The sequence below is a fragment of the Myotis nattereri genome (genome assembly GCF_964212035.1).
Source record: "Myotis nattereri genome assembly, chromosome: 7".
Taxonomy (NCBI): domain Eukaryota; kingdom Metazoa; phylum Chordata; class Mammalia; order Chiroptera; family Vespertilionidae; genus Myotis; species Myotis nattereri.
In genome coordinates, this window is record NC_138082.1 from 28,032,980 (window position 1) to 28,059,946 (window position 26,967).

The following is a 26,967-nucleotide window of genomic DNA, read 5'->3' on the forward strand; positions in this document are numbered from 1 at the left end:
TTAGCCCTCCAGCAGCAGACTTTATTTTTTTCACCAGGAGTGTGGTGAAAAACCCTAGATCACCTTTTTGGATTCTTATTAGCCAAGTTACTAAGAATATTACCAGTGGCAAACAGGGAGCTTAGCCAATGAGCGGTCAGAACAGGTGTTTCCTCTGTAGTTCACACCGATTGCCAGCTTGGCCCCCCTGCCCAGGCCAGATGCCTCAGCCAGAGGTGTCAACCCCCATCACCCTCTGATCACTGGCTCTGCCCCCCGCCCAGGCCTGATGCCTCGGCCAGAGGTGTTGACCCCCATCATCCTCCAATTGCCCAGGCCTGATGCCTCAGCCAGAGGCGTCAGGCCTGGGCAGGGGACTCCCATCTCCCCCCGATCACCAGCTCAGTCCCCCACCCAGGCCTGACGCCTCAGCCAAAGGTGTCAACCCCCATCACCCTCCAATTGCCGGATCGGCCCCTCACCCAGGCCTGACGCCTCGGCCAGAGGTGTCAGGCCTGGGCAGGGGACCCCCAGACCCCTCCTATTGCCGGCTCCCCCCCCCCCCACTCAGGCCTAACGCCTCTGGCTGAGGCTTTAGGCTTGGGCAGCCCCTCCCCCCCCCCCCCCCCCCCCGCAGCTCCAATGGCTGGCTCTGCCCCTGCCCAGGAGTCCCCTGGCTCAGGCCCTTCCTACACTGCTCAGGGCCCACACGGGGCCTACCTCGGAGTGACCTGGGTGCCGATGATGTTCCTGGGACCCAGGCCACTGGGCACCTATATATGCAAATTAATGGCCATCTTTGTTGGGTTAATTCACATACTCTCCTGATTGGCTGGTGAATGTATCAGAAGGATGGTCAATTTACATGTTTGCCTATTATTAGGTAAGATACCAGAACAAACTAAAATGCAGTTGTTGATAATTATCTATTTGCTACGTCAAAAGTAACAGTAATTTGTTCAGGTAATTTGTTTCAGCAGCAGGCTGTTTGAGAGATGCTAAAAGTGCTAATGAGACCCACATGGTTGTACTTGGCAATACTTCACCTAAAACAAAACAAGACAAAAAGAAATCTGGACTATTTATTTGTTCTTCATAACATTGTGAAATCTTGCCCCACCTAAGCAATTACCCAGTGTATTTTAGTAGAGAGATCATCCTAAGCAACATCAACAAAAGGCACTGTTACCAACCATCCCCTCTTACTTTGGGTTTTCTCAAGTGTCCTTTTCATATAAGTCATCTTCAGCACTAAAAGGAGTCCCATATTGTGTCTCTGTGCTAAGCCAGTTTCCTTGTGTCACAACCCACATTGTGAGAAGTGAGGAGATACCTACCAGAGGTCCACTGATTGCAGGTAAGTCTCTCATGGAGGGTTTCCTCTTACCTGAAGCTCCTTTGGTTCCTTTCTGACCCTTTAAACCGTGCAAGCCATTCAGGCCAGGTAACCCGGGGGGACCTGCAACACATCACAGGCCTGTGACCCCCGGGAGGAGACCAGCCCTTGAACTTTACTGGCCATGGTTCCCAGGCACCTCTCAGAGGGGGGCCTGCTGATAGAGATGGACAGATTCTCTAGGTGGGAACCACGAGATCTCACAGTCTACACACCATTATCAGGGCTGAATCCATGCCAGTAGTTATTATTTATCATTCATTTGATGAACATTTTCTGCCAAGACTGCTTAACACACCCATTTCTTTGGCTTTAAAATACTGCTGTGAGTTGATGACCATTTCAGGACCATCTTCCTCTCTGACCAAAAACAGCCTACAATTACTACATCATGGTGTAGGCAGTGACCTTCAATTTTATGACAATAAAATCATCCTAGATGAGGAAGGAGATTGGATGGGAGCAAACCCAGGCCTCCCTCCTCCCAGGTTCAGGATCTTTCCACTCTACCAGACTTTTTAAAAAAATATTTTTATTGATTTCAGAGAGGAAGGGAGAGGGAGAGAGAGAGAGAAACATCAATGATGAGAGAGAATCATTGATTGGCTGCCTTCTGCACTGGGAATTGAGCCTGCAACCCAGGCATGTGCCCTTAACCAGAATGGAACTTGGGACTCTTCAGTCTGCAGGCCAACGCTCTGTCCACTGAGCCAAATCAGCTAGGTCAGTCAGGGTCTTTAAATTCTCATTTCTGCAGGATCTAGTTAGGTAGATGAAGTAAGACAATAAAGACAGGTGGGGCCTGGGGCATACTGGGGAGTATATACCCTCTCTAATTTTTTTTAAATAACTGTGCTACTCAGAAAGATCAGGCCTGAAGGTCAAGTTTGGCTGCAGCTCTTTCTTTGCAACCACTTGTTTCAAAGAGAATCATTCTGATGCCTCTTTTCAGAAACAAAATGTATTTCATGATGACCACTGAAACTTCATTCTCTGCAGTTAGATAGGATCTCATTCACACCTTCATCTTCTTTCACAATCTTCTATCGGACATCTATTCTCTAAGGAGACATCTTCTGACCTGGCTTTACTTAAGTTGTCACTATATATTTATCAATATATAGATATATAAACTACATATTTAAAATATGTTTATATTATATAGTACATTATATTACAGTACACAAATATATAGATTTATAGGAAGGCAGTAGAGGGAAGAAAAGGAGAGAGAGAAGAAGGAAAGAAGGTAACCAATATGTACAGAACATTCCAGGTACTGAGCCCTCTGCCATGTGCTTCACACACATCTTGCTCCACTGATTAATTTAGGGAAAGAATCTTCTCCTCAGCCCCTGGCCATGCCTGGTAACCTTCCTCTTTCATTAATGGTTCTTCCAGCCAGTAGCTGCTCATTCTCATCCAAGGCTGTAAGCCCTTCAGTGCACAGCCAGCCATTCACTCAGCTTATGGTCACATCCCTTGGATTTGTGATACTGACAGCCTCAGCTTATAGGACTAACACCCAGAAAGTGCCCGTCCCTATGCCATGACACCCACAGAGAACCCCATGATGCCCTATGGTAGGCTCACTCTGTACAACAATCATGTCTGGATAACTGGTTTATTTGGTGTAAATTAATTGATTATAAGATCAGATCTTATTAATCTTTCTATCTGTATACCTGGCATATCTCCTGACGTACAGTAAATATTCAATGAATGTTCATTGAATGAGTGAGTAAACCAATGAGTGAGTGAGAAAATGTGGAACGTGGAGGGGGAAGGATTGAACAGTTGGGAAAAAAGCTTTAAAAAGAAGTGGACTACCGTTTCTATTTCATGTCTCATCTTTCTGTGATAGATTTATAGTAAGATTTGGGGAAGTTAGAGGTATCCATTTGTATATAAATAATTCAAGTGCTAACTATTATATGTTCACAAAAGCAAGTTCTCTGTGGACTTATTAGAAGATAGAAGTTAGTTGGTTCCATTTTATTTATTGTCAGTACTTGAAACACACAGTCATTCTATTTTTAAAATCTAAACTTTAGGGTTGGGGAAGGTAAATGAAGGGTGAATGGTGATGGAAGGAAACTTGACTTGGGGTGATAAACACATTATAATATACAGATGATCTATTGTAGAATTGTATACATGAAACCAATATAAATTTTATTAACCAATGTCACCCCCAATAAATACAATAAAAAATAAAATAAACTTTAGATTGGTACAAATAAGCCATATTCTCTTGCACCCCCCAAAAGATATATTTGGGAATACACCCTTACTTTCCTTAAAGATCTTATTTCCTTATACTTTTAACAGTTCTGGTTTAGTTTATTTTCTAATCATCTTTCTTATTTATGAGCCAATGTTCCAAGTTTGCACTAAAAGAACACACAGACCTTCCTCATCTGCCAAATCTAGATATTTACTGCAATCTATCTGAAATGATAATAAATTTCAAGATTACTTTGTTATTTCCATGTGTTTTGATCTCCGGGTTAAGCCACCAAGATTGATGTCTTGGGGGAGCTGGCTGGGGGTGGAATGCCCTGGCTTCTGCCAACTCTCCATTGTCACATCAACACGTCCAGATCCTGGCCTGTCACAATCCCAGGCCCTCGCCATTGTTGAACTGTCCGACCCTTATCTGACCCAATGTTATCTTTCTAAATTGAATGCAGCTACATCTGGGTAGGGTTTTAAGGGCAATTTTTCCTTTTTACTGAAAGCTTTTTATCAATCTCATCTCTAAATCAGAAAGTTGTTCATGCATAAAATATATACAGTACAGATGAGAGGCAATTAAGCTAACAAAGCACATTCCTTGATAATGAGGACTTTTATTCACCTCTGTGGACGGCTTCGGCTAACAACCATCACTTAAGACTGCATCTCCCTGCACTCGCAGGCGGGGCTCTCCCTCCAGTCAGAGGGGCTACCCTCCACTCCAGCCTCCAGCCATAATTGTCACCCTAGCCTCCAAGTCAAACAGCTGTGTCACTGAATCTCCACTTGTAGGTTTTCTTCTGTCCTAGAGCCGAAAACACTGTTCTATCTCCAAGAGCCTTTACACAGGTTTATACTTTTAATAGGGGACCTATTTGTTGGGGACTTTCCTAGTTCTAACACAGGAAGTTCCACAGCCTGACACACACACACACACACACACACACACACACACACACACACACACCCTCGATTCCAGGCAAACTGGGACAGCTGGTCACCCTAATGTTAAAGCTGATGGGAAAGAGAGACCTTCATGGCTATAAATAACAGTTGAGCAGAGTTGAAAACTTATCAAAACAGGTTCTGAAATACAATTTCATTTTTTTCCAAAATTCAGAAAATAGATTAGTCTCTACTAAAGAAATGCACAAGGGCATAAGACATGGTCTCCTAACCCAGGGAGCGTCAGTCCCCAAATGTGCTTAGTGACAAGTGCTGGATAAGATAATGAGGAACCTAGAGAAATAGCCCCAACTTGACAGAACAGGGATCCACCCCCAGAATGGCAAGTGGTGTGTGTGTGTGTGGGGGGGGGGGGGGGGGGCAGTAGGGGTGAGCAGGAGGAGAACACTCTAGTTGTAAAAAGGGAGAGAAAATATTACTTGGCTGATGAAAGATACTCCAAGGTATTTTATTTCTTATGAAATATTTTACTTGCCACCAACCAAAATAACCCAACCAAATGAGTCCTTGTCATGCTACGAAGTTGTCTTTCGGTCCCTATTATGCCAATCCTCTATGAACGCCCAACTAGGAACAGAGCGTCTTCCTTGTCGAGGGCATGTGTACTTGGAAATTTAAGTCTAGGAACCAAGCCATTTTCAGCATATGTTTAAGTTAAAGTTTAAATCTGACTGAACACAAGCAGGACTCAGAATCCATATGGCCCGTTCTAGCAGAGCAAACAACTTTGAGTTCAGCAGCTGGTTTGTTCAAACAAGAAAATCGGGCCCCTTGACTTATTTAGCACATACTTCAAATATTTAATTTCGCAGTTCAAAGTGTTTCTGCTGGAGTGTGGTTCAATTTTATACCAGCATGATAAAAAGCAACAATGGATTTAGATGGTCGGAGTTCTAATTTTTAGGAATCTGTTTCACTGTTTTGTTTCTTTTTAAGACTGGCTGTGCAATAGGCGGTTCACAGTGAAACAGTGCCACCACGTGGTCGGGAGGCGCACTGCAGCATCCTTCTGCACACTGAATACTTGAGTGGATATATTTATTTCCTCACCTTCTCTTCTTAACAAACTTATTTTTTCAAAGCACAGAATTATGATGTGATTAGAGATTACCTTCAAGTAATATTTATTCTATCAAATTCATTAGCTTTTAGGTTTTAATATAACATATACTGAACTTATGTAATAAACTAATTCAAGGGAAGGAAGAATCAACAGTAGTAGATTGAGCCTTGTCATTTTAGACAGACTGGGTGGATATTGTTACGGCACCAAGACACGAAAATGCTTACTATTTTACTGAACTTGGAGGATAGAAAGAAGTGGAAATACAGTAGAAGTGGTTAATCATGGAAAAAGTGGGAGGGAAAAGAAGAAGGAGGAGGTAGAGAAAGATGGGTTACAGAAATCTATCAAGTAAGGCTTGAACCTTCAACTGTTGATTGGGGTGAAAACCCTCATCTTCATTACTACTAGCTCAGATGTTCCTTCTTCTATCGTCCATTCCTTCATTTATTAATTTATTCATAAATTTAAAAATACAATAACCAACCAATAGACTTATTGGGTATCTACTGAGTGCCAAGCATAAAAACATAGTCCTTGCTTTTTAAAAAATCACTTGGTGAGAAAAACTTCTAAACAAACAAATGTTATACAATGTAAGTATTATTAGGCTAGAGGTACACACAAAGTACCAGTGGAAAAATATTTTATCTAAAATGAAAGCAATGAACTGAAGAGAAATAAGTACCATAGATGAATGGGAGAAGGCATGGAAATTTGTTAAAAATCAATTATATAATTCTATGGCATTATGTTATATTAACCAGACCTATATTATAACCCATCTATAAAGACCGAAAAATTCAACCAGGAAAAAATGTTTCTTCATCAACAAACGTAATGAATTCTAGTTCCGCCATAGCATCTTATTTTTCCCCCCTCTCCCTTCCACTTATCACAACTGGTAAATACATATTTATTTACACATAGATATTTAATATATGTCTCTCCTACTCAACTGTGATCTCCATAAAGGAGGAACCCATGTCTATTTTCTTCAAAACTGGGTACTGAGTATCTGGAATCTAGGACATAGTAGGAGCTTAACTATCTGAGGAGAGAATAAATGAATAGGCCTGAACATTATGGAAAACACTGGGGGAAGTGCCTTGGAAAATGAGATGGTATCACCATCATTTTGATAGGAGGCAGGTCAGGAAGCTAGATGGGCACTGCCTGGAGCCCTGAGTGAGGAAGTACAGGCAGCGGCTGATGACATTGGTGGGGAAGGGCCATGACCAGGAGCAATGTCACTCAATGCTGGAGAGCCACTACGCATTTGCCCTCATTGGCCTGGATTTTTCTGATGGGCAAGGATTCCTCTTTGACTTACCTTTTATTCCCGGAAGACCTGGTGTCCCTGGATACCCCATGAGGCCTCTTGGTCCAGGGTCCCCCATTTCTCCTGGATGTCCCTTTGGCCCAGGCATCCCTTGATCACCTGAGGATGACAGGGAGGTTTTGCAGACACCCAACTGGCACATGAGCTACATTAACTGGGAGGGTCATCTATATTCTTATTATATGAGGTACTTGAACCAGGAACACTGCTTTATTACTTTTTCTTCCTAGGCCTCCTGACTCTAGGGAGAAAAAACACACTTAAGCTCAGAAGGAAAAAAATACACTTTTGAGCAATTAAAGTTGCCAATTATGATTTCCACTCTCACTTTATTCTGAATCGGCAGGAAGAGGAGCCTTTACAATGCTGTCCTGTATGTGTGATATTTACCTTAAGTCTAAAGGAGAAAAAAGAAGCCAGCACCCTGAATGACGGGTAAATTAGGAAAGGCGGGAAAGGAGCGCCATCCTTTTGTGCCTGGCACTCTGTTAGGCCCTTTATAGGTGTTGACCTAGTTTTACTCCCAGACCACCCAGGGAGTGAGGACTAGCTCCAACTGACAGGTTAGGAAGGAATAGGGAAGTTTGGGTGACTAGTTCAAAGTTCTGGTCTGGGAAATGGCAGAACCAGAGCGGAACCCAGGTTTGAGTGAAGGCTGGTTCTTTCTGATGCACCACGAGATAGATAGGTGTCTGGGAAGGTTCCAGGCTTCTTCCCAAGGTACCTGGACACCCTGGTGGTCCGGAGGAGCCGGGCAGTCCTGGCCTTCCTGGTGGTCCTCTGGGCCCTTGAACACCGGCCAAGCCCTTCTCTCCAGGAGCTCCCAAATGCCCTAAACAAAGAAAGATGAAAAATCTGAGTGGTTGTAGATGCTCTTCAAGACAGTGAATCTATAAAACCTCCAACTCAGCCCTTGTTATTCTTTTCTAGTCTTACTTTTTTATATTAACAATTTTCCCATTGAGAAGATAACATTAAGGAAAAATTAAAAACAAAACACCTATAATCCCACCACCTTAAACAATTTTTATATGTATACAAATTGCAAATAATACCCAGAATTTTATATTCTGATTTTTTTAAATTGGCATTGAATCAGAAGTAATTTTCCAAGTTTGTCATCATTTTCCTAATTCTTGTTTTTAAGTGACTGGCTCATAGCTTACTGAGTTCACCTAAATGTAATTAATTAATGCAAATGTTTCCTACTTTTGGCCACTCAAGTGTTTTTCTCTTTGTTATTATGCATGATTTTTATACATCTTTAATACATTTTTCTACTATTACATTATTTCCTTAGAAAAGTTCCTAGGAGTAGAATTTCTAGGTAACATAACATTTTGGGTCTTTTTCTTTATTTTAAAATGCTGAGATATTTTAAAGTAAATCACAGATATCATGGAATTCTATCCCTAAATATTTCAGGAGGTATGTCTGAAAAATACCATTCCCTTACATGGGCAAAATAACATTATCACAGCCAAGGAAATTAATAGCAATCCTTAATATAATCTAATACTAATTCCATTCTTGAATTCCCCCAACTATCCCCTTAATGTCCTTCACAGCTGGCTTGTCCACACCAGGTTCCATTCCAGAAGCACACATGGCATCTGGTGGATATATCTCATATATTAAAAAAAAATCTACTACAGTTCTTTTCTCAGGACAGTGATTTGCTGAAAAGAACAGTTCAGTTGTTCTCTAGGCTTCTAGCACAGACCATTCAGCATTTGGTTCTTGATAGAGATTGCCAACTGGTTCGGACAAGTGCTGCACCAACTCACTCCACCCCACAGACCCACCCACACTCAATCTCGAATGTCCAAGAGCAGGGCAGGCACTCACCGAGGCCTTTTTAGGCTGTTGGTTTATTTTCTTGCTAATTTAGTAAGGATGAAATAATATTCCAGACTTACATTAAGTTACACTTCTTTGATTACTAGAGAAGATAACCATTTCCCCATATGTTTATTTCCAATGTGTGATTTTAATACAATTCATATTCATAGGATAAACTAACAGTCTGTGCTAAAAAAAATAACCAGTTGTAGCCACAAAGAAAACCTAGGGCTCTGTACTGACAAACACATGGTGAGGGCATAGTCATTGTTTATTATAACACACATGAAACAAGACTATGTTAGTTGATACCTGTTCCCAGACCAATTTCAGACCTTGAGCCTCTCTCTGTTATTTTATTACCCTGAAAACATTCCTGGCGTGACGATAAGGCAGCATTATTCTCATCTCCACATGAGAAAACCGAAGTAGTGAAAGGTTTGCCTCCCCATCACAGCTGCAGTATGAATAGAATGTCTGAGTTCATCGCTACTGTGTTTTCTCTCTGAATTGAAGGGGCGATGGAACTGGACCCAGTAAAATCCTACGTAACCCCTGAGACAGCAGCAGCCCCGTGGCATCTCGTTAGGCTCATTCAAATTCAATGCAGCTCTTTTTAGTCAATGGAAATCACATATGTAGGTAAACTCTGAGCTGGTAAATAACATAAGATGTCATTTAAAAATTTTTAACCTAAAGCGATGGCACACAGGATAGGGAACAATTTAAGTGGTGCTAGCCACAGGAGACCAGGGACGTTATGCCAAGGCAAATTTTCTTGAAAAAGTTAGCTTAAGTGTCAAAGAACTCAGATTTATGATTTTTAAATTAGAATATTAGGTAATATCAAAGGGCTCCATATCTTACTACCTTCAGTTTATAAAATTTTACTATCTTCAGGTTCACATAAAGATACCAGTAACTATAGAAAAATCTCTTAATGCTTTGCTGACTGGTGATGACGGTGACAATGACATTTTACATTTGTGTAGCAATTTTCAGTTTACAAATTGCTCTCCAAAAATCTCATTTGATCCTCTGAATGATCCTACAATGAGCACTGGGCCAATTTACAGGTGAGGACACTGAGCTCAGAGATGATAAGCAACTTGCCAAGACGCCCATGCACTGTAATAATAAGGGTGACTTTGAACCACTAATTTTCCTTTCTGAGACCTTTCACTCTGGCACTTAAGAACCCTCATAGCGCTAACCTTAAAACTGTTTTCTTCTCCAAATGTACACTTAGGATATACCTTTCTGTTAAAATATGAACTATATTTGACCACGTTGGAGATGAAAGACCCATATGAGAGAGAATGCAAGATGAAAACATTGTAATCGCTAGTTTTTCTGTTAGACTTCCATTTGAGCAATCATGTGGTATAACAACCAAGAAATAAAATCTCCCATAAACTTCTGTTCAGATGTTCTTTCTGTTCTATGGAATAAAACATGCCTATTGCCAGAGAGAATTTCAAGATACTGCGCAAAAATATTAATATGAGAGGCTTTAATTTACAAGGGACCCATCTAAATACGAACCTGGCTTCCAACCTGGCCACTGTCAGCAGAATGACAGTGGACAGGTTATGTAACCAACCATCTATGATGGACCTGTTCTTTCCAATCAATGGATATCCTTGTGGGCGCATCTTTGTACACTTGTCTGATTGATGACTTAAGATTAATGCCGATGGTGGAACGACTAAGGAAAAGCGTGCATCTTTTGTCAGCTGCAGGTCAGCTATTGTTGTCAACCACAGCCTCCTGGACTGGAGGGCAAGAACTCACTGATCTGTCAGTTCAGAGGGATTATACATCTGTTGTTACTGACAAAGAAGGTACTATTTTGAAGAACTTAGATTTGTCACTGGTGATGAGGTTTTACATTTGTTTGGTTTGGTTTTTGGTAAATTTGGTATTTCCTAAGTGAGCAATTCAGTGATATCTTAGCAATTCTTAGCAGTGATATCTCACTGGCACTCACATACGCCTTTCTGAGTAGGAAAGAGAGGGCTGAATGAGAACCTGCAGCTGTACTCAGTGTGAGTGGTTATTGCTGATGTATCATTTTAATTAGAGAGACTGCAAACTAGTCCAAGTTTCAATTGCTTTCAATAATCATTGTCAAAATCTGGGCACACCTGATTGTATTGTCATGTCAACATCATTGGTCCTGGGAGCCATGGTTAGAAAAGATTGTGAGTCCCCGGGGTACAATCCTAGTGTCCTTCTCAGCCAGGGATGTGATGCTGTGTTTGTACATAATCCTTCCGACATGTGTCTTAGTGGCAAAGAGGGAAGAAAATACTAACATAATCATGCTGACTCAGAGGATAAAGTAATCGTTCTAGCTTTCAAACCAAATGTATTCTTTTTGGATTAATAAGAAAAATATGTAGCAATACCTGGACATCCAGGGCTGCCTGGCTCACCCTTTGGACCGGGTGGACCAAAGTGACTTGCAGGATCCCCTTTGTTTCCTATAATAAAATGCACATAACATTATTTAAGAGAATTTAATTTTGTCTCATACAAGTAACTTAATAACTTCTCTGATATTTTTTATAGTCTATCTTCAAATATTCCAGGAAAAGATTTTTGAAAAAAATTTTTTCTTTTTCTACATAAGAATAAATGGAAACATAGATGCAAGATGTAGTATTTAAACACACACACAATTTTATAATTGATAACAATCATGGGAAACTATAAATCTTAATAAGTTTAAATTTTTAAATTCCCTAAAATAGTTTCAAATGTAGGCATCTATTTAAGAAATTCCTTGGCATGGTGTGACTATTTCCTGATATTGTGTTTTTGAAACAAAAAGAAATTGTCAGTTTCAGCTGCTGTAGCCACATTTCAAGCTCTCTGCAAGGAAGCTCACGTTAGTGTTCTTGTAAAAACAAAATCACAAAGCCACACTTGATTGATGATTTCACAAGAGGTGGCACAGTCCAAGGCCATTGTGAGCAATGACTCCCACAGTCCCACAGAGCCATTCCGCACTGCCGCCGAAGGCTTCCAGACACCGGACACCAACACTGCTTTCGAAAGGCCCCGCCCACACCTTGTAGAAGGTGCTCTCCCAGCTGACACTCCTCATAATTGTGGCTAATTATTTGAACAGTAGGAATCTGGCCCATCCCTGGTCAGCCAATCTTTCCTTGAGAAGTTGTATTAAAAAGTGAGGATTTGAGGTAGTTGCTATTGAGGCAGAAAGCAAAAAGATTATTGTGATGTAGATTATCATAATACCCTGATGCAGAGCATTTTGGAAGGCAACCAAACATTTCCAGAAAGATCCGGAAAAGATACCAAATAGAGAGCGATGAAAACCAGCTGGTAGGCAGGTCAGTGAAAAACTGACCATGGAGAATGGCAGAAAGGTCTCAAGAGAGAACCATGACTTGCTAAGGGCCAGGTTCTGTCAGCTCCTGGTCTCCTCTCTGGGCTCCATGAGACACCTTTCGCTCCAGGTACCCGAGCGCATTTCAGTTCCTGGCCAATGTGGCCTAATCCAGTCATGAAGGAAATAAGAAGCAGGCTTGTACTTTGAGAGAGGCAAAGGGACTAGAATAAATTTACAGGGAAGTAGAAGAGGAGTGTGCTCTGAATCCTGAAGCTATAAAATGTCAAAAGTTAAATATGAAAACTTCCCTTTTTGTAACCATTTCCGAAGAAGAAGAGAGCTATATTATTCTTTCTGAATAAATGTGGGCACTGTCTGTTTTTACAGCATATTCTTTATGTAGTATCTGTCAAAGGGTAAAGCTTGTATCATTGGAATAGGGGAAGATATTTTTAGGTGGTTTATTAATTAGTATTTTACATTTTTAAAAGGTGTGTCTTTTAACTGTATTAAAATATAATCTAACTTCATATCAAACCTCTGAATTCACAGAGAGTGGGATTAAAAAGGTGCATCATTTTAAAGTAGATTTTAAAATACATTAACCCAATGGTTTAGAAGAAATACTAACCCAGTAGTATAGAAAAACAGTAAAAAATATTAAAGGTTTTATACAAACATTGCAATGTAAGATAGCCTGATTTCTGTTTATTTGCTTGTTTCTGTTTCTATGGAGAAAGGGTTAATGAATTCTCTCTCTAAGGACATTTTTGACATTGGGTCAACTTTCTATTTCTGTTTCCTGGAAACATGATAAAAGTAGAATGTAGATTGTGTTACAAAGCACACGGTGAACTAAGGCCTGAAGCTTGTATTGTAAATAAAGTTTTATTGGCACTTAGCCACGACCCTGTGTATTGTCTATGGCTGCTTTTAGTCATAGTCAAGCAGTTGTGACAGAGACCACAAACTGAAAATAGTTATTACCTGGCCCTTTGAAAAATATGTATTTGCTGACCCTTGGCTTATGGTAAAACATAACCCAATTGTACATTACATGTGGCCCAGGAATTCTTAAGTGAACTATTAATACCTGATGGGAAGTCATGGCTTTGGCCTTTGTGTACTGTGGCTCTTGTAACTGAGACTCTAAAAGCTGTACCTGTGGAGGCCTTAAAGGGGCACTGGGCTTTTCAGCCAAGGGTACAGTGTGCACCGTGTGGATCTGGTCTCCTTGCACTTGAGCTGTCACTCATAGAGATACGGTCACTGCAAGGACAGCTGCAAGGACTTCCCTGAGGGGGAAGCCTGGTGTGCCCTGCAGGCTTGCTGCTTTCTATCTGACACTCTCAGGTCTGGATGACAAATGTGGACGGCTTGGGTTTTGAGTGTTTGACTACCTAGAGAGTCTAAAAAGAACCCCTGGGTGTTGCAGTTTGTTTGACTGTGTGTTGCTTTTCATGCAAAAGGTACTTGCTCCAATGTTACAAACACCCAGGACTATGAGATTAATGTTTGGCTGCTGTATTTCCAAACCATACCTTTAGGTCCTCTCATTCCATCAATTCCTGAAAGTCCCGGGGGCCCTGGAAAACCCGGATCACCCTGATAGATTAATGAAACAGAAGTAAAACCTTAATTGGGGTTCACTCACAAATGACACCAGCATGACATGATCCAGCTATAATTTTCTACAACCAATTTGGTGTTTATAATTTGCAGTGGCAAAGAAATTTGGAAATGCATTATAAGCATACTACTACATGTATCTAGTTTTCAAAAGTTGATAAAACTCCTCTAGAATTGGAGGTATCAGTACCAACAGGTAGCATTCAATTCTCTATACTTGATTGCAAAACAGTAACTGCATCACATAACTTGAGTTTTAAGTTTTAAATGAACAAGTTGACACTAAATAAAATATAACTAGAAATCACTTCATACCCAAAACTTTAAAAGTCTATTTTATTCCCAGAGATGGGTAGTGGATTATACATTTTAGAGTTGTGATGTAGGCCACTACACTTATTGTACCTCCTGGCTTCTCACGGGGTGTTTTACTCATAATTATAAGGACCAAGTCAATGTATTTACAGCAAAACCTATAATATCTGCAATTGTAGATGCAATCATTTCTCAGTTGACTCTTTAGTACACCAGCAGTCATGAGTGAGTCTCTATGGGGCTGTTATAACTATGCCAGGGATAGTAGGTGGAGTAAGTGACTTGGTCACCTATGTCATGGGAAGCAGGCACTGGTCAGAAACCATAGTTACATCATGGCCTTCTGGAAGTCTCTATTCTTCCCTTGGCCAAACCCTGAATTCTGAAAGCCAGTGAAAGGGCTATGATGTCCACTGGCAAACTATGACTCATCGGCACCCTGAGAGCAGAAGGTTTTATTATTTCTTCCCTCCCAAAACAGCAGCCACTTACCTCATCACCTGGAAATCCCGGAAAACCAATGATCCCTCTGAGCCCCGGTGAGCCCGGAGGGCCTGGGGGTCCAGGAGGCCCCGGCTGCCCATCTCTACCCGGCTCTCCTCTGTGAAGCCCAGGTGGGCCGTGTCTTCCTGGCTCCCCTCTTCTCCCTGGCATCCCAGGATGGCCTTTATCACCTGGTGTGGTTAGAAGTTTTAGAACCAATTGGGAGGAATTCTTGGACTAGGCTGAGGGTCTTGGTCTTACTTTTAGGAGATGAAGCCAAAAAGGTGAATCATTTTAAAGGTGAATCATTCCTGCCCTAAATCACAACGTGATGGTTTCTGGTTTCAGCGCCCTGCCTGTGAAAAACGCTGCCCAGGAACAGCCTCAGGGATGTCCCAGGTAGGAGCCAGTGTGCAGGATTATTTGCGCCAACAAGCTCATTTTACAAACGAAGAAGAACTCACTCAGAGAAGTTCAAACATGTATCCCTAACAACTAGTTAAGGCGAGAGCCAAGGCAAGAACTCAGGTCTCGTGTAGATTAAGTCTGAACTTGGGAAAGAGAACCCAAATGTGGAGGTCAAGATCCTCGCTGCGTGCTGGTTCTGAGGCCAGCAGCACGGGGCAGGGGGTGCTGGTTAGAAAGGCAGGGTCGGCCCAGCCCTGCTGATTCAAAATGCGCCTCTTACAAAAGCGCCCCAGAGGATTCATATGAACATTACAATTTGAGAAGCGCTGGTCAAAATGACTTGGACCATCTCTGTGCTCTTCATTTTAATACTCGCCACCAAAAATAGGGGTACTTTAACCCTGGAACAATACGGTATGTGTATCTCAGGATTGACCCTACTTTGGAATATCCAAACCTATAAATGTATGTGAACTTCAGCTAAGTTCTAGCATAGAAAATAAAAACCATTAAATTCACTAGTGCACATGTTTGTCTAAAAAACGACCTTTCCTAGTCTCAGTGTTACTGGGAAAGTTGCTAATATACATGCTTGCTTGAGCGATCTGCGAAGCTAACTTATTTGATATGGTTCAAAAACATGAGTGTTTACCTTCTCCTCCTGGGAATCCATTATCTCCAGGAGGTCCAGGCTCCCCGGGTTTCCCCTTCTTGGAAATTATAGCCATTTCTCCTTCATCTCCTGGGCGTCCTCTCTCTCCTTTGGATATTAATTATGCAAGAGCAAAACAAACAAGCACCACATGTGTAAGGCCTCCGTTGTCACTTCACGTCCAGTTTGCAAATCCCCATTTAATCTACTAAACTGTATTCATGTTTATGGATTGCACAGGAGCAACACGTTGGTTGATTTCCTGAAGGACTGGCCATGCCTTTTATATTCGTCTCCCAACGGGTCCAGTAACAGGGTCTGGTGGACAATGAGTGCTCAGTGAGGGTTTGCCGAATTCAACCAGGCTGGTCTGTCTTCAGTGAAAAAAAGACAGGCTTGCAAAGTTCCAGGTCTAAAATATGGCTCTTAATCCTATAAAATGTGAATTGCCGATCTCATATTTTCCAGTTCCCTATCTTCCCCTTCCTAGCCACCCTCTATTATTTCTTTCACATTAAAAGAACAGACACTTATCTTAATGTGGTTCTCTACATAGAGAATTCCAAAAAGTAGGAAGGGAAAATAATATATCTGTCTGATTTTCATAAACACTGTCCATTTGTAAAGTGCATCAGAGTGGGCTCCTACCAGCTTGGTGAGAACCGATTATTAACAATTCAAGAATTTTGGAAGCTTTAAACCAGCCATGCTGGGACTATTTATGCCACAGCGGGAGTATTTATGCCATGAGATCAGCAATCACTACAAGTCATGGCACTTGTTTTCAATTTTAGTCTGGAGAGCCAGTTTATCAGCACATCACTAGCATTCACGTAATTGTTTACTTTTTTAGTGGGATAATTGTGTAGCATGACAGCACAGCAAACGCCACTCAATCTCCACTAGCAAAGACTGACTGATTCCCTGATTCTGCATAAATAATTTACAGGCTAATAAAACAAAATAATAGCAGATTCAATCAACTGAGAAGTAAAAGTAATTTTTGAATGAACTATGAGGCTATTTGCCCAAAGGGTTTTAAGATGTTTACCTCATTGCTGAAAATTGACAACTATTCATTCCCAACACTGGAAATGAAATGGTACCTTCCCTCACTGCAGACTCAAGGCTCAGAGGTAGAAGTAAATATTTAACATGGATGGGAGCATTTAAACCAGTGATCTCAAAGTTTTTATTTTTATACCAATAAAAACCCTTTTACTTTTCAATTACAGTTGACATTCAAAATTTTTGTATTGAAAACTCTTACTTTAAATGAAATTCGGGGGAGACTAACTCAGAACCAGGTGAAAGTGAACTGCTTCCATTTCAAGGCTGCAAACTCCAGCCCCAGGGCCTCACCCGGCCTGCTGCCAGTTTTTATACAATCCATGAGCCATGGTCAGTGTTTACACTTTTAAATGATTGGAAGAAAAACTCCAAAACAAGAATAACGTTTTATGCCATGTGAAAATTAAGTGAAGTTCAACTTTCCATTTCCATAAATAAAGTTTCATTTGAACACAGATCGTTCGTTTTTTACGTGTTGTCTCTGGCTGCTTTCATGCCTCAAAAGCTGAGTTGAAGAGTTGCAACAGAGACCATACTGCCTGCAAAACCTAAAATATTTATATCTGGCTCTTTGCAAAAAAAGGTTATTTTATTTATAAAATAATTGAAACAGAATCTGGGAGCCAAGAGCCTGCCTGCACTCCTTTCTTAAAAGGTGGCAAGGCTCCAATAAGGGTTTAATCTCCAACATTTATAGGGAACTCATACAACTTAACAAAAGGAAGATAAACAACCCGATCAAAAAATGGGCAAAGGACTAAATAGACACTTTTCTAAAGGGGACATACAGAAGGCCAGAGACATGAAAACATGTTCAAAGTCACTAATCATCTGAGAGATACAAATCAAAACAAGAATGAGGTATCATCTCACACCTATGAGAATGGCTATCATCAACAAGTCAATAAACAACAAGTGCTGGAGAGGATGGAGAGAAAAAGGAACCCTCTTACACTGCTGGTGGGAATGCAGATCGGTGCAGCCACTGCGGAAAACAGTATGGAGTTTCCTCAAAAAATTAAAAATGGAACTTCCATTTGACCCAGTAATCCCACTTCTAGGAATATATCCCAAGAAAACAGAAATACCAGTCAGAAAGGATATATGCACCCCTATGTTTATAGCAGCACAATTTATAATAGCTAAGATTTGGAAACAGCCTAAGTGCCCATCAGCAGATGAGTGGATTAGAAAACTGGTACATCTACACAATGAATACTATGCTGCTGTAAAAAAGAAGGAATTCGTCAAAACCAGTTTGGCTCAGTGGACAGAGCGTCGGCCTGTGGACTGAAGGGTCCCAGGTTCGATTCCGGTCAGGGGCATGTGCCTGGGTTGCGGGCACATCCCCAATGGGAGATGTGTGGGAGGCAGCTGATCTATGTTTCTCTCTCATCGATGTTTCTAACTCTCTCTATCTCTCTCCCTTCCTCTCTGTAAAAAATCAATAAAATATATTTAAAAAAAAAAAAGAAGGAATTCTTACCATCTGTGACAGTGTGGATGAAACTGGAGAGCATTATGCTAAGCGAAAGAAGCCAGTCAGAGAAAGATAAATATCACATGATCTCACTCATTTGTAGAATATAATGAACAACGTAAACTGATGAGCAAAAATAGAACCAGTGTCATAGAAGCATCAAACAGACTGTACAACCTATGAGGGAAGGTGGTGGGTGAGGGGGTAAGATATCAACCAAAGGACTTGTATGCAAGCATATAAGCATAACCAATGGACACAGACTGGGGTGTGTGTATGTGTGTGTGTGAGGACATGTTCTTGGCGGGGTTGAGGTGCAGCTGGGGAGAGGTCAATGGGGGGAAAAGGAGACTTATGTAATACTTTAAACAATAAAAAATTAAAAAAAATAAAAAGATGAGATGGTTCTCTGAAACCCAATAGCTATAAATCAAAGCACTTGTTCATTTTCTTCTATTAACAGAGCAATTCATTTACCGGAGTTTTATGTAATAAGATTGAGAGGGAAGGGAAATGAATTTTGTTTGAAATTCTAAGACCAGCACCACAAAAAAAATAAATAAAACTAGCACCACAGAATCAAGAGGAAGAGGGGGAATCCAAGCTGCAGGAGAGTCCCGTTTTGTTTTGCAGAGGTCATATTCATGGGTTGTGATCAGATAGCAAAAGCAAACCTGTGTTGCATTCCTGTGCTGTTCACTGCATTTACCTTTGGCACCCTTCGCTCCTTGGTCTCCCAGGGAGCCAGGCCAGCCCTTCTCTCCGACTTCTCCCTTTCTGCCAGGGTGTCCCTCGGGGCCAGGCTTCCCTCTCTCTCCCGGAAAACCTGGCATGCCAGGCAGCCCCTGAGGTCCTGATGAAATAAAAGCATGAATGTTTAAGAAAACGTTGCAAAAGCTAGTGTGGTTCCTACATCTGCATTCCCAATGTCCAACCGATGCACACTCCCACCTGACTCCGAGTTTACATTGAAGGTGAGCAGCCATGATCAGGCTCTCCCACACCACAGATCTCAAGTCTAGGCCTTCCTACAGGTCTTGCTGGGTGGGTATGCCAAGGACACAAGGTCCTGACTGCTCTTTACTTGGGTTACTTCTCAAGGTTATATTTGCAGTGAACAACCTTGACACATGATCCCAGAATGGTTTCAGAGAACTGTGTGAGGGATGGGGCTGGAGAGAGGAGGATCCATCCAACATAGAAGCACATTAGCCCTGACCCTACAATTTACCAGTTCTACCCAGTTCATTGAGCAGAACTGGGTTTACAGGATTCTGTGGCCCTCACACCCCATCTACCCAAACATCCTGCTACTGGAAATATCAATACAGAGGACAAGAAGAAGGGAGATGTCCCCAAGGGCAGGACAAAATCGGGCTCATATAACAGAACATTCTATAGCGTGGTCACACCTAACAGGCTTTACTTAGCAGTGGGTTTCACGTTTATAAAATGAGGAAAATAATGAAGAAGTGCTACCCACCATTGGGGCCTGGAAGACCAGGTAGCCCATCATCCCCAAAGGGGCCTGGGATTCCTGGCGGTCCTCGGGGTCCATCTGTCCCTGGCCTTCCCGGGTCTCCTGGGAGGCCCTTCATCCCAGCTGGTCCAGGAGGCCCCATATCTCCTCGCTGTCCTTTCCAACCGGGGGCACCTGAGACAAAGCACAGAGACCACAATGTAGGACGGCTGGAAAGTGGCTTCACACACAGACAGAAAAAAATAGTCATGTTGGCTTAAATTGTGTATCTATGGCCAAGGAAACTAAAGTGAAACAATGTTTATCAGCTAACATAAAACTAGCAACTCTCCATCATTCTTCAATTATGTTTTTTTCTGGCTGTTATAAAAAGAAGGGCAGAAATATTTCAAATATTTATTACTTGAAGAAAGAGTCCCCAGTAAGGAGCCTGAGGGAATATTATAAAAAGTTTTGTATGGGAAATGGATAGGGACTAAAAACCAAAATGTAATCTGTATTTAGTCTTGGGGGTAGATAACTTTCCAGGTCCTTCCAGAAGCTATGACCCAGTGAGTTTTGATCAGGATGTTAACTGTGATGAGAGAATTGTAGAAATCAGAGCAACATCATCTGCTATTACTGATGCTAGAAATAAAGCTATAACGGCAGGTTTTGCCTCAATCTCATGTTGATCCTATGAGAGGGCACAATCCTGCATTTGGATAAACACAATAGGATTTACATAACAGGTGGCAATCTGAACGGTGAAATGAAGATCATATTGGAGATAACCCCTAGAACCTTGTGTTGAGAATCACTCTTTCTCCAGTCTCTTCCAGTTCTTACAGGTCTTGCTGGGTGGGTATGCCACGGACACAAGGCCCTGACTGCTCTTTACCTGGGTTACTTCTCAAGGTTATGTTTGCAGCGAGCAACCTTGATGCTGATATAGCACCTCCCCTGGTGCAGAAAGCAGGTTGCTTTACAGGCATGTCAACCAGTGGTTCCCCAGGCCCAGAGCTCCTCTCAGGTACTGCAACCAGCTGTGTGCACGACACCTATCTAGCACCTCTTATGTCTATGTCGCTACAGAGAGACTTGGGTGAGGTGGGGAAATGACACAAACCAACAGGAAGCTCATGCTACTTTCTGTGCCATGAATAAGGAAGCTCTTCCTCTCTTACCCAGGAGGCTTGCTTCTTCCAGTGTCCGTGAAAGAGCAACAGCAATGTCCGTTGGTTAGGCCTATATGCTTGCATATAAGTCCTTTGGTTGATCTCTCCCTCTTATCCCCACCCCGGAGGGTGGGTGGGTGGGTAGGGGATAACGTGGGGATAAGGACACATATGTAATATCTTAATCAATAAAAAATGTATTAAAAAAAAAAGAAAGAGCAACACAAGCATAGTCCTCTGTAAGCCAGCTAAAGCCCCAGGCCCTTCACAGTCCTTGACACCTGCTGACACTTACCTGGACTGCCTGGAGCCCCAGGGAGTCCTGGTTGCCCTGGTGATCCGGGAGCGCCTCTTTCACAGGAATGGCCAGGTGTACCGGGAACACCTGGAAACCCAGCACTTCCCTCTCTGCCTTTCGGGCCTTTGAGACCCGGGATTCCGGGCATGCCAGCTGGCCCTGGAATGGTACAATCCATCTGTGACACTCATGGCATAAAACGACATAGATGGCCTACCAGAGTTCTGGCCCATCAGTACCGGAAGCCAGCGTTTTGATCCTGGCTCAGTGCTCAGATGAGTTCAGTCTCTGAATGGATTTTCTTTTCATAGAACATGAGCTCCAAAGGAGTGGAAAACTGTGCATGGCTAAAAGAGTTACTTGATAAAATTATATAGATGACAAAGAAGTTGTTTATGCAAATTGAGAAACTATGGGATTCTTCCTGATTTTAATTAACCTCTAACATTGCAGCAGGCTTCACACCAAAACTCCACAATACTTACAAACCCAATTTGCACTGTAACAATTTGCATTTCGTAATATATTTCATCACTTGAACTCTCAAATTTCTATTTATTGAAAAGGCAGTGCCATAATCTTCAGAGAGAAAAACAAACCCCCTATAATTCCACAGCCCAACCAAAAAAACCTAATTTATTTTTCCATGTTTTCTTTACATTTTCTGTTCAGATGTTTACATTTTTAAAGTAGTAGTCACAGTGCACAGTCAATTGTTAGATTATTTCACATGGCATATTAATCTGCAAATGTTTTCCATTGTGTTGTAATCTTTACAAATATAATTTAATTGCTAATGCTAATAGGTAATAATATTTCTTCTTTTGAGTGTGTGTGTGTGTGTGTGTGTGTGTGTCTATGCTACTTAACTCTCTATTGTGAATACTACTACAGATGACCCTTGAACAACTCAAGTTTGAATTATCCAGGTCAATTTACAAACATATTTTATTTCAATAAGTACTAAAGTGTATTTTCTCTTCCTTATTATTTTCTTAGTAGCATCTTCTTTTCTCCAGCTTACTTTGTTGTAAGAATATAGTATATAATACATAAATACATGCAAGATATAAAATCTGTGTTAACTGATTATTTATGTTATCAAAAAGGCTTCCAGTCAAGAGTAGGTTATTAGTAGTTAAGTTTGGGAGAGTCAAAGGTTACATGTGGATTTTTGACTGCACAAGTGTGTGTGTGTGTGTGTGTGTGTGTGTGGCGGGGGGTCAGTGTCCCTAACCCCAGCATGGTTCAAGGATCAACCATATAAGAGTATTTTCATATTAACCTTCATGTTCTGCTGAACACTGTCTGAGATACATTTTCGCAAGTGAGATAGTGGGATTATCAAGGCAAAATTATTTTCATTGACTCATATAATATGTTGTTACTTTCCAATTGATTGGATTTTTATATATGAGTATTTTGACTTACAAACTACCAAGCGAGCTCCCTGAGGACACAGAATGTGCTTACTCCGCTGCCCTCCCACCTAACCAATGCTGGCTCGACCAGAGCAGTGTTTGTTAGTCTGGTCTGCCAGGGCTCGGCTGGGCCCCAGCTCTCCCAGGAGCCTTCCCAGACTCCCACTCACACTGCTCCTCCCCTGAGCTATTCTCCCTCCTCCCCCGTCCAGTCTGTCCTGTTCTCCTTCAACCCGGCACTGGCAGCAGGCAGGCCACACAGCCCCTATTCCTTGGTGCTGCCCGGAGTCCAGAGCAGGCAGAGTCCAGTAGTTGCTGAATCTAACTGGGTTGACTGAGCCACAGTGGCTGCTCTGGATTTGAAAACAACCGATAAAATGCAAAAGCAACAAATGAAATGTAACCAATGCCCACATAGGAGGGAAGATGCTTGGGTGACATTTTTACATTCCCGATTTCTAAGTCAAGATCGTCTAACTGCTCTTCCGTGACTGGTTCCAGAACTGAGCTGGAGGTATAGACACAGGGACGGAGCAGCCTCGTACCTGCAGGCCCCGGATGTCCTGGGTGGCCTCTGAGGCCTTTCAACCCTGGCGTTCCTGAGGGACCCCTCTTTCCAGGGGGCCCTGGGTGGCCATAGGCAGGGTCCCCGGGGATTCCTTTCTGACCACTGGCTCCAGGTGAACCAGGAGAGCCTGGGGGCCCGACGGGAGAGGAGCCCTTTTCACCTTCAAAACCTGGATCGCCTGTGTCACCACGGAGACCTATGGAACAAAAAATGGTTTCAACTGTTAAATGTAAAAACGTACAACCTATGCACATATCATCTACTGCTTTGATGAAAACATATTTCTAAGACATACAAAGGTATTTATTTAGTATGTATTGTTTTACCACCTTTGGCAGGGGAGTTTATTGTGATTTTGTCATTCCTAAAAGCCCATGATGTCTCCCCAATTGCTTGCATTCTCTGGCAAACTGTCTTTCTGGATTGAGCAGTTTTCATAATATAATAGACCAGTAACAACCTATCACTCCTGCTTCAAGTGAAAGAAGCCCTGAGAACCCACAAAACTACCATAACCTGAAAGTTAATGAAACACAGCGAAGGGCTCAATGTATCAACAAAAACCATGTCCCCCTCATCTGGGGATCTCGGGGCCATTTCCTTCCTTAGATCGTCTAGTTTTAAAAGTATATGACATTCCTCAGGAAAAGCACTTCCCTTACCAGGTGGACCAGGTATTTTCGATATTCCTGGTTTGCCAGGCCGACCTTTTTGCCCATCAAAACACCTCAGCCCAGGAGCACCCGGTGGACCTGGAAAGCCTTTTGGACCTAAATGATAATAAAGAAACACGGACTTCATAAGATGCACATCAAGTGAGAACAAACTAAGGAGATTTCTACTTGATGGCAGTGAAGATGTGGACTAGGCTGGGTTACATAACTGTTTTACAAGTCACCTGCTCTGAACAAGTATTTCGCAGGCAGAGATTGTGCTAAGGTTCATTCTCAGAGGCCGAACTGTGAAGGATTCTTCTGAAAGCCTTTGGGACGAGCACCACCCTACAGATGAACCTTTTGGTACCTTCCCCTGCTGGGTCTCAAATACAAATATGCGAGCACATCTGGTCCTTGTGGGAGGACAGGTGGTGGCCCATGTGTGGCCTGATGAGAAGGCAACCAAAGTAAAGGCCAAATCTATTCCCTGCATCTTACTGCATTTGCCCTTGAATAAAATATAAGCCAAAAGCACTGCAAAAGGAATTGAGGGGTGTTTTGTTTTTTGTTTTTTTGAACCTCTTGTGATTTCCTACTGAGATACCTCAGCTAAAATAACCTTCAAATCATGAACAAGTTTGAGTGTTCACTTCCCTTGAGATGAAAGCTGCTGAGAGTAATCATTAACTTTTTAAATCCATCTATGACAAGGTATCAGTAAATGTGGAAATGAGTTTTCAATCAGTCAACTGGCAATGCTTCTTTCCAGTTATACTTCCCCACCCTGGCCCCTTGCCTTGTGCAGGGTGGAGTGTCATTTCCTTGCTTTGATCTGGGCCATGGTCCTGTGACTTGCTTTGGCCAATAGGATATTAACAACCATGGAGCAATGAGAGGAGTGAACTCTGCCTGTAAAGCTGGGCTGCCCTCTTGCATTTCTGTAATCACACAAGATGAGCACATGCTGGCCCCACAGTGACCTGATGTCACAGACCTGAACCTGAACTAGAGCCAGGGACCAAGCCAATAGATAGCATCTCAGATCAGCTGAGCCCCACCCACCTGCACACCCATAACAGAGAAAATAAATATTGTTGTAGCCCACTAGATTTTGAGGTTGTTACACAACACTATTCTGACAAAAGCTATTGGCTATAGAGAGCAATAGAGAGTCATTCATCATTCAACCTTTAAATACCTTTTGTTATATAGGACAAGAAAGGTTATCTTTAGCTATGCTAGTGCTCAATGGATCAATTTAAGTGAATTCGGAATAAATAAAAGAGAATTAGGCATTTATATAGATTTAGGGTCTGATTTAGCTATAAAGAAGCGATTGATTCAAATGAAGGGTTTCATGAAAGTGCAATCACGGGTGTAGGTATGTGCATTATTCACACTGCTTCTAGTCAAACTGGGGCTTCTTATAAAGCAGAATAGAATAACACTTATAATCAGTAAGTGAATGATCATTTTTGACTCTTGGGACACAGGATAAGAAAGAAGACAACATTTTAATACTCTCAAAGGGCAAACATTTTAACTGGTATGTGATCAAATCAAGGTAAATTTTGTTGCACAGAGATATGAAAAACCCACCTGCCATGTGCCCAGACCAGCAGACTAGAGACCCAATGTGAGTGACTACAAATGCCGTTTTCCCATAGACCCTCAAATCCTTATAATAATTTAGAAATACCTTATTTGCCTGTGGGTTTGCTTTTGGTTTATCTACCTTGCCAGGTCTTTTATTCTGGAGAATGTGTAAGACAGTAACATCTCATTGATCATACCTGGAGGTCCATCCAAACCTGGAGGGCCTGGCCTCCCAGGGTAGCTGACATTACAAGAAATTGTATCACCTGGGGGGGAAAAAAGGTAGTATTCACATAATTGATAGGCCAAGACACGGTAAATCTCAATGACAATTTGATCAATATATTTTTCATAGAGTATATGTAGAATTCAAAGGAAATGCCACAAAAATATCATAGTTCACTTGAACTACTTTTATTTCAAATTCTAGCAAACCTGTCCTCAAATCTAAACAGTTATAAAAATAGGGGAACTATGAAAATATTGACTCCAAGAAGGATCCGTTTTAATAACACAGAATAAATATTGGATTTATAGGCCCATAGATGTCAAATACCATGAAATCAGAAGCTTTGTGAATCATGAAATCGTAGCCAGTACCCATGCTAAGATCAGAAGATTCAGCTCCTAGTTTGGATTTGGGGGGATTGTGCAAATAAAGCTACTGGGCAGGATATTAGTAACAGCTACCATGTCCTGAGGGCCGCTGTGGGTCAGGTGTTATAAATAGGTGGTCTCTTGTTTTCCTAAAGACCTTACAATGTGGTTATTGTCATCCCCCATTTTAATCAGTGAGGAAAATAAGACTCCAAGCTTGTGCCTCTGAGTTCCCGTCTCCTTTAAAATGGGATGCTCCTCTTTTATCATAGAAATAATATCTCATAATGTATCAGTTCACATGCTCTCAACTCAAAAACACATGAGATGAATACAAATAATGTTCTATTCTGATGGGCCCCAGACCATGATTTTAAACCTTATTGAATTCCAAGGTATTTGTCTTTCTATGTTGTCAAATCAAGAACCAAAGATATTAGTTTCTTCTGAAATTTCACACTTAACAGTGTAGCCCAATGTATATGTACATATTACAAAAGAAAAAAAAATCTTAAATATTTTCCAACCTTTTAAAAAGTTTCCAGCTATCATACTGCAGATCATTTTATTGTTTGACATTTACAAAACAGTCAGATATATTTAAAATCCTTTCTTTTTTCTTCCTGGATGCTTACAAATGGGTTTCCAGGGACAATATGATGTGTTTTTTTAATGAAACACTAGTTTTTTTATTAAAATATACTGCCTTATCTAAAAATATTATAAAAAATCAATATTTTTGAATACATGTCATTTGAATATGGTCAGACTGTATAAGCTGATACTGAGAAATGCATGAAAGGCAACTTTCATATGCCAAACAAAGCAACAAAGGCATTTTAAGAATTTGTTTTAAATATTGATTGTGCTGTAATGCTTTTATTTGTTTGACACTATTCAAGATCTGAACAGTGGCTTGATGGAATTTTATTCAGTGGTTCTGCCATAGCTATAACTTTACCCAGAAGAGAG

The 26,967-nt window shown here is 41.5% G+C and overlaps 1 protein-coding gene across 1 annotated transcript in view; it reads right to left on the bottom strand.

Annotated features, from left to right (window-relative positions):
• COL4A4 (collagen type IV alpha 4 chain) overlaps positions 1-26,967 on the bottom strand; it is a 93,777-nt gene that overhangs the window by 18,889 nt on the left and 47,921 nt on the right. Inside the window, exons 25-37 of the mRNA XM_081095691.1 lie at positions 25,596-25,664; positions 23,809-23,916; positions 23,124-23,342; positions 21,155-21,316; positions 19,706-19,876; positions 18,923-19,075; positions 15,672-15,770; positions 14,621-14,802; positions 13,726-13,789; positions 11,238-11,312; positions 7,709-7,816; positions 6,976-7,083; positions 1,367-1,438 (exon numbers count right to left, since the gene is read on the bottom strand). Coding sequence (XP_080951817.1) covers positions 1,367-1,438; positions 6,976-7,083; positions 7,709-7,816; positions 11,238-11,312; positions 13,726-13,789; positions 14,621-14,802; positions 15,672-15,770; positions 18,923-19,075; positions 19,706-19,876; positions 21,155-21,316; positions 23,124-23,342; positions 23,809-23,916; positions 25,596-25,664 — 1,590 coding nt within the window. The remainder of the gene's footprint in view (positions 1-1,366; positions 1,439-6,975; positions 7,084-7,708; positions 7,817-11,237; positions 11,313-13,725; positions 13,790-14,620; positions 14,803-15,671; positions 15,771-18,922; positions 19,076-19,705; positions 19,877-21,154; positions 21,317-23,123; positions 23,343-23,808; positions 23,917-25,595; positions 25,665-26,967) is intronic.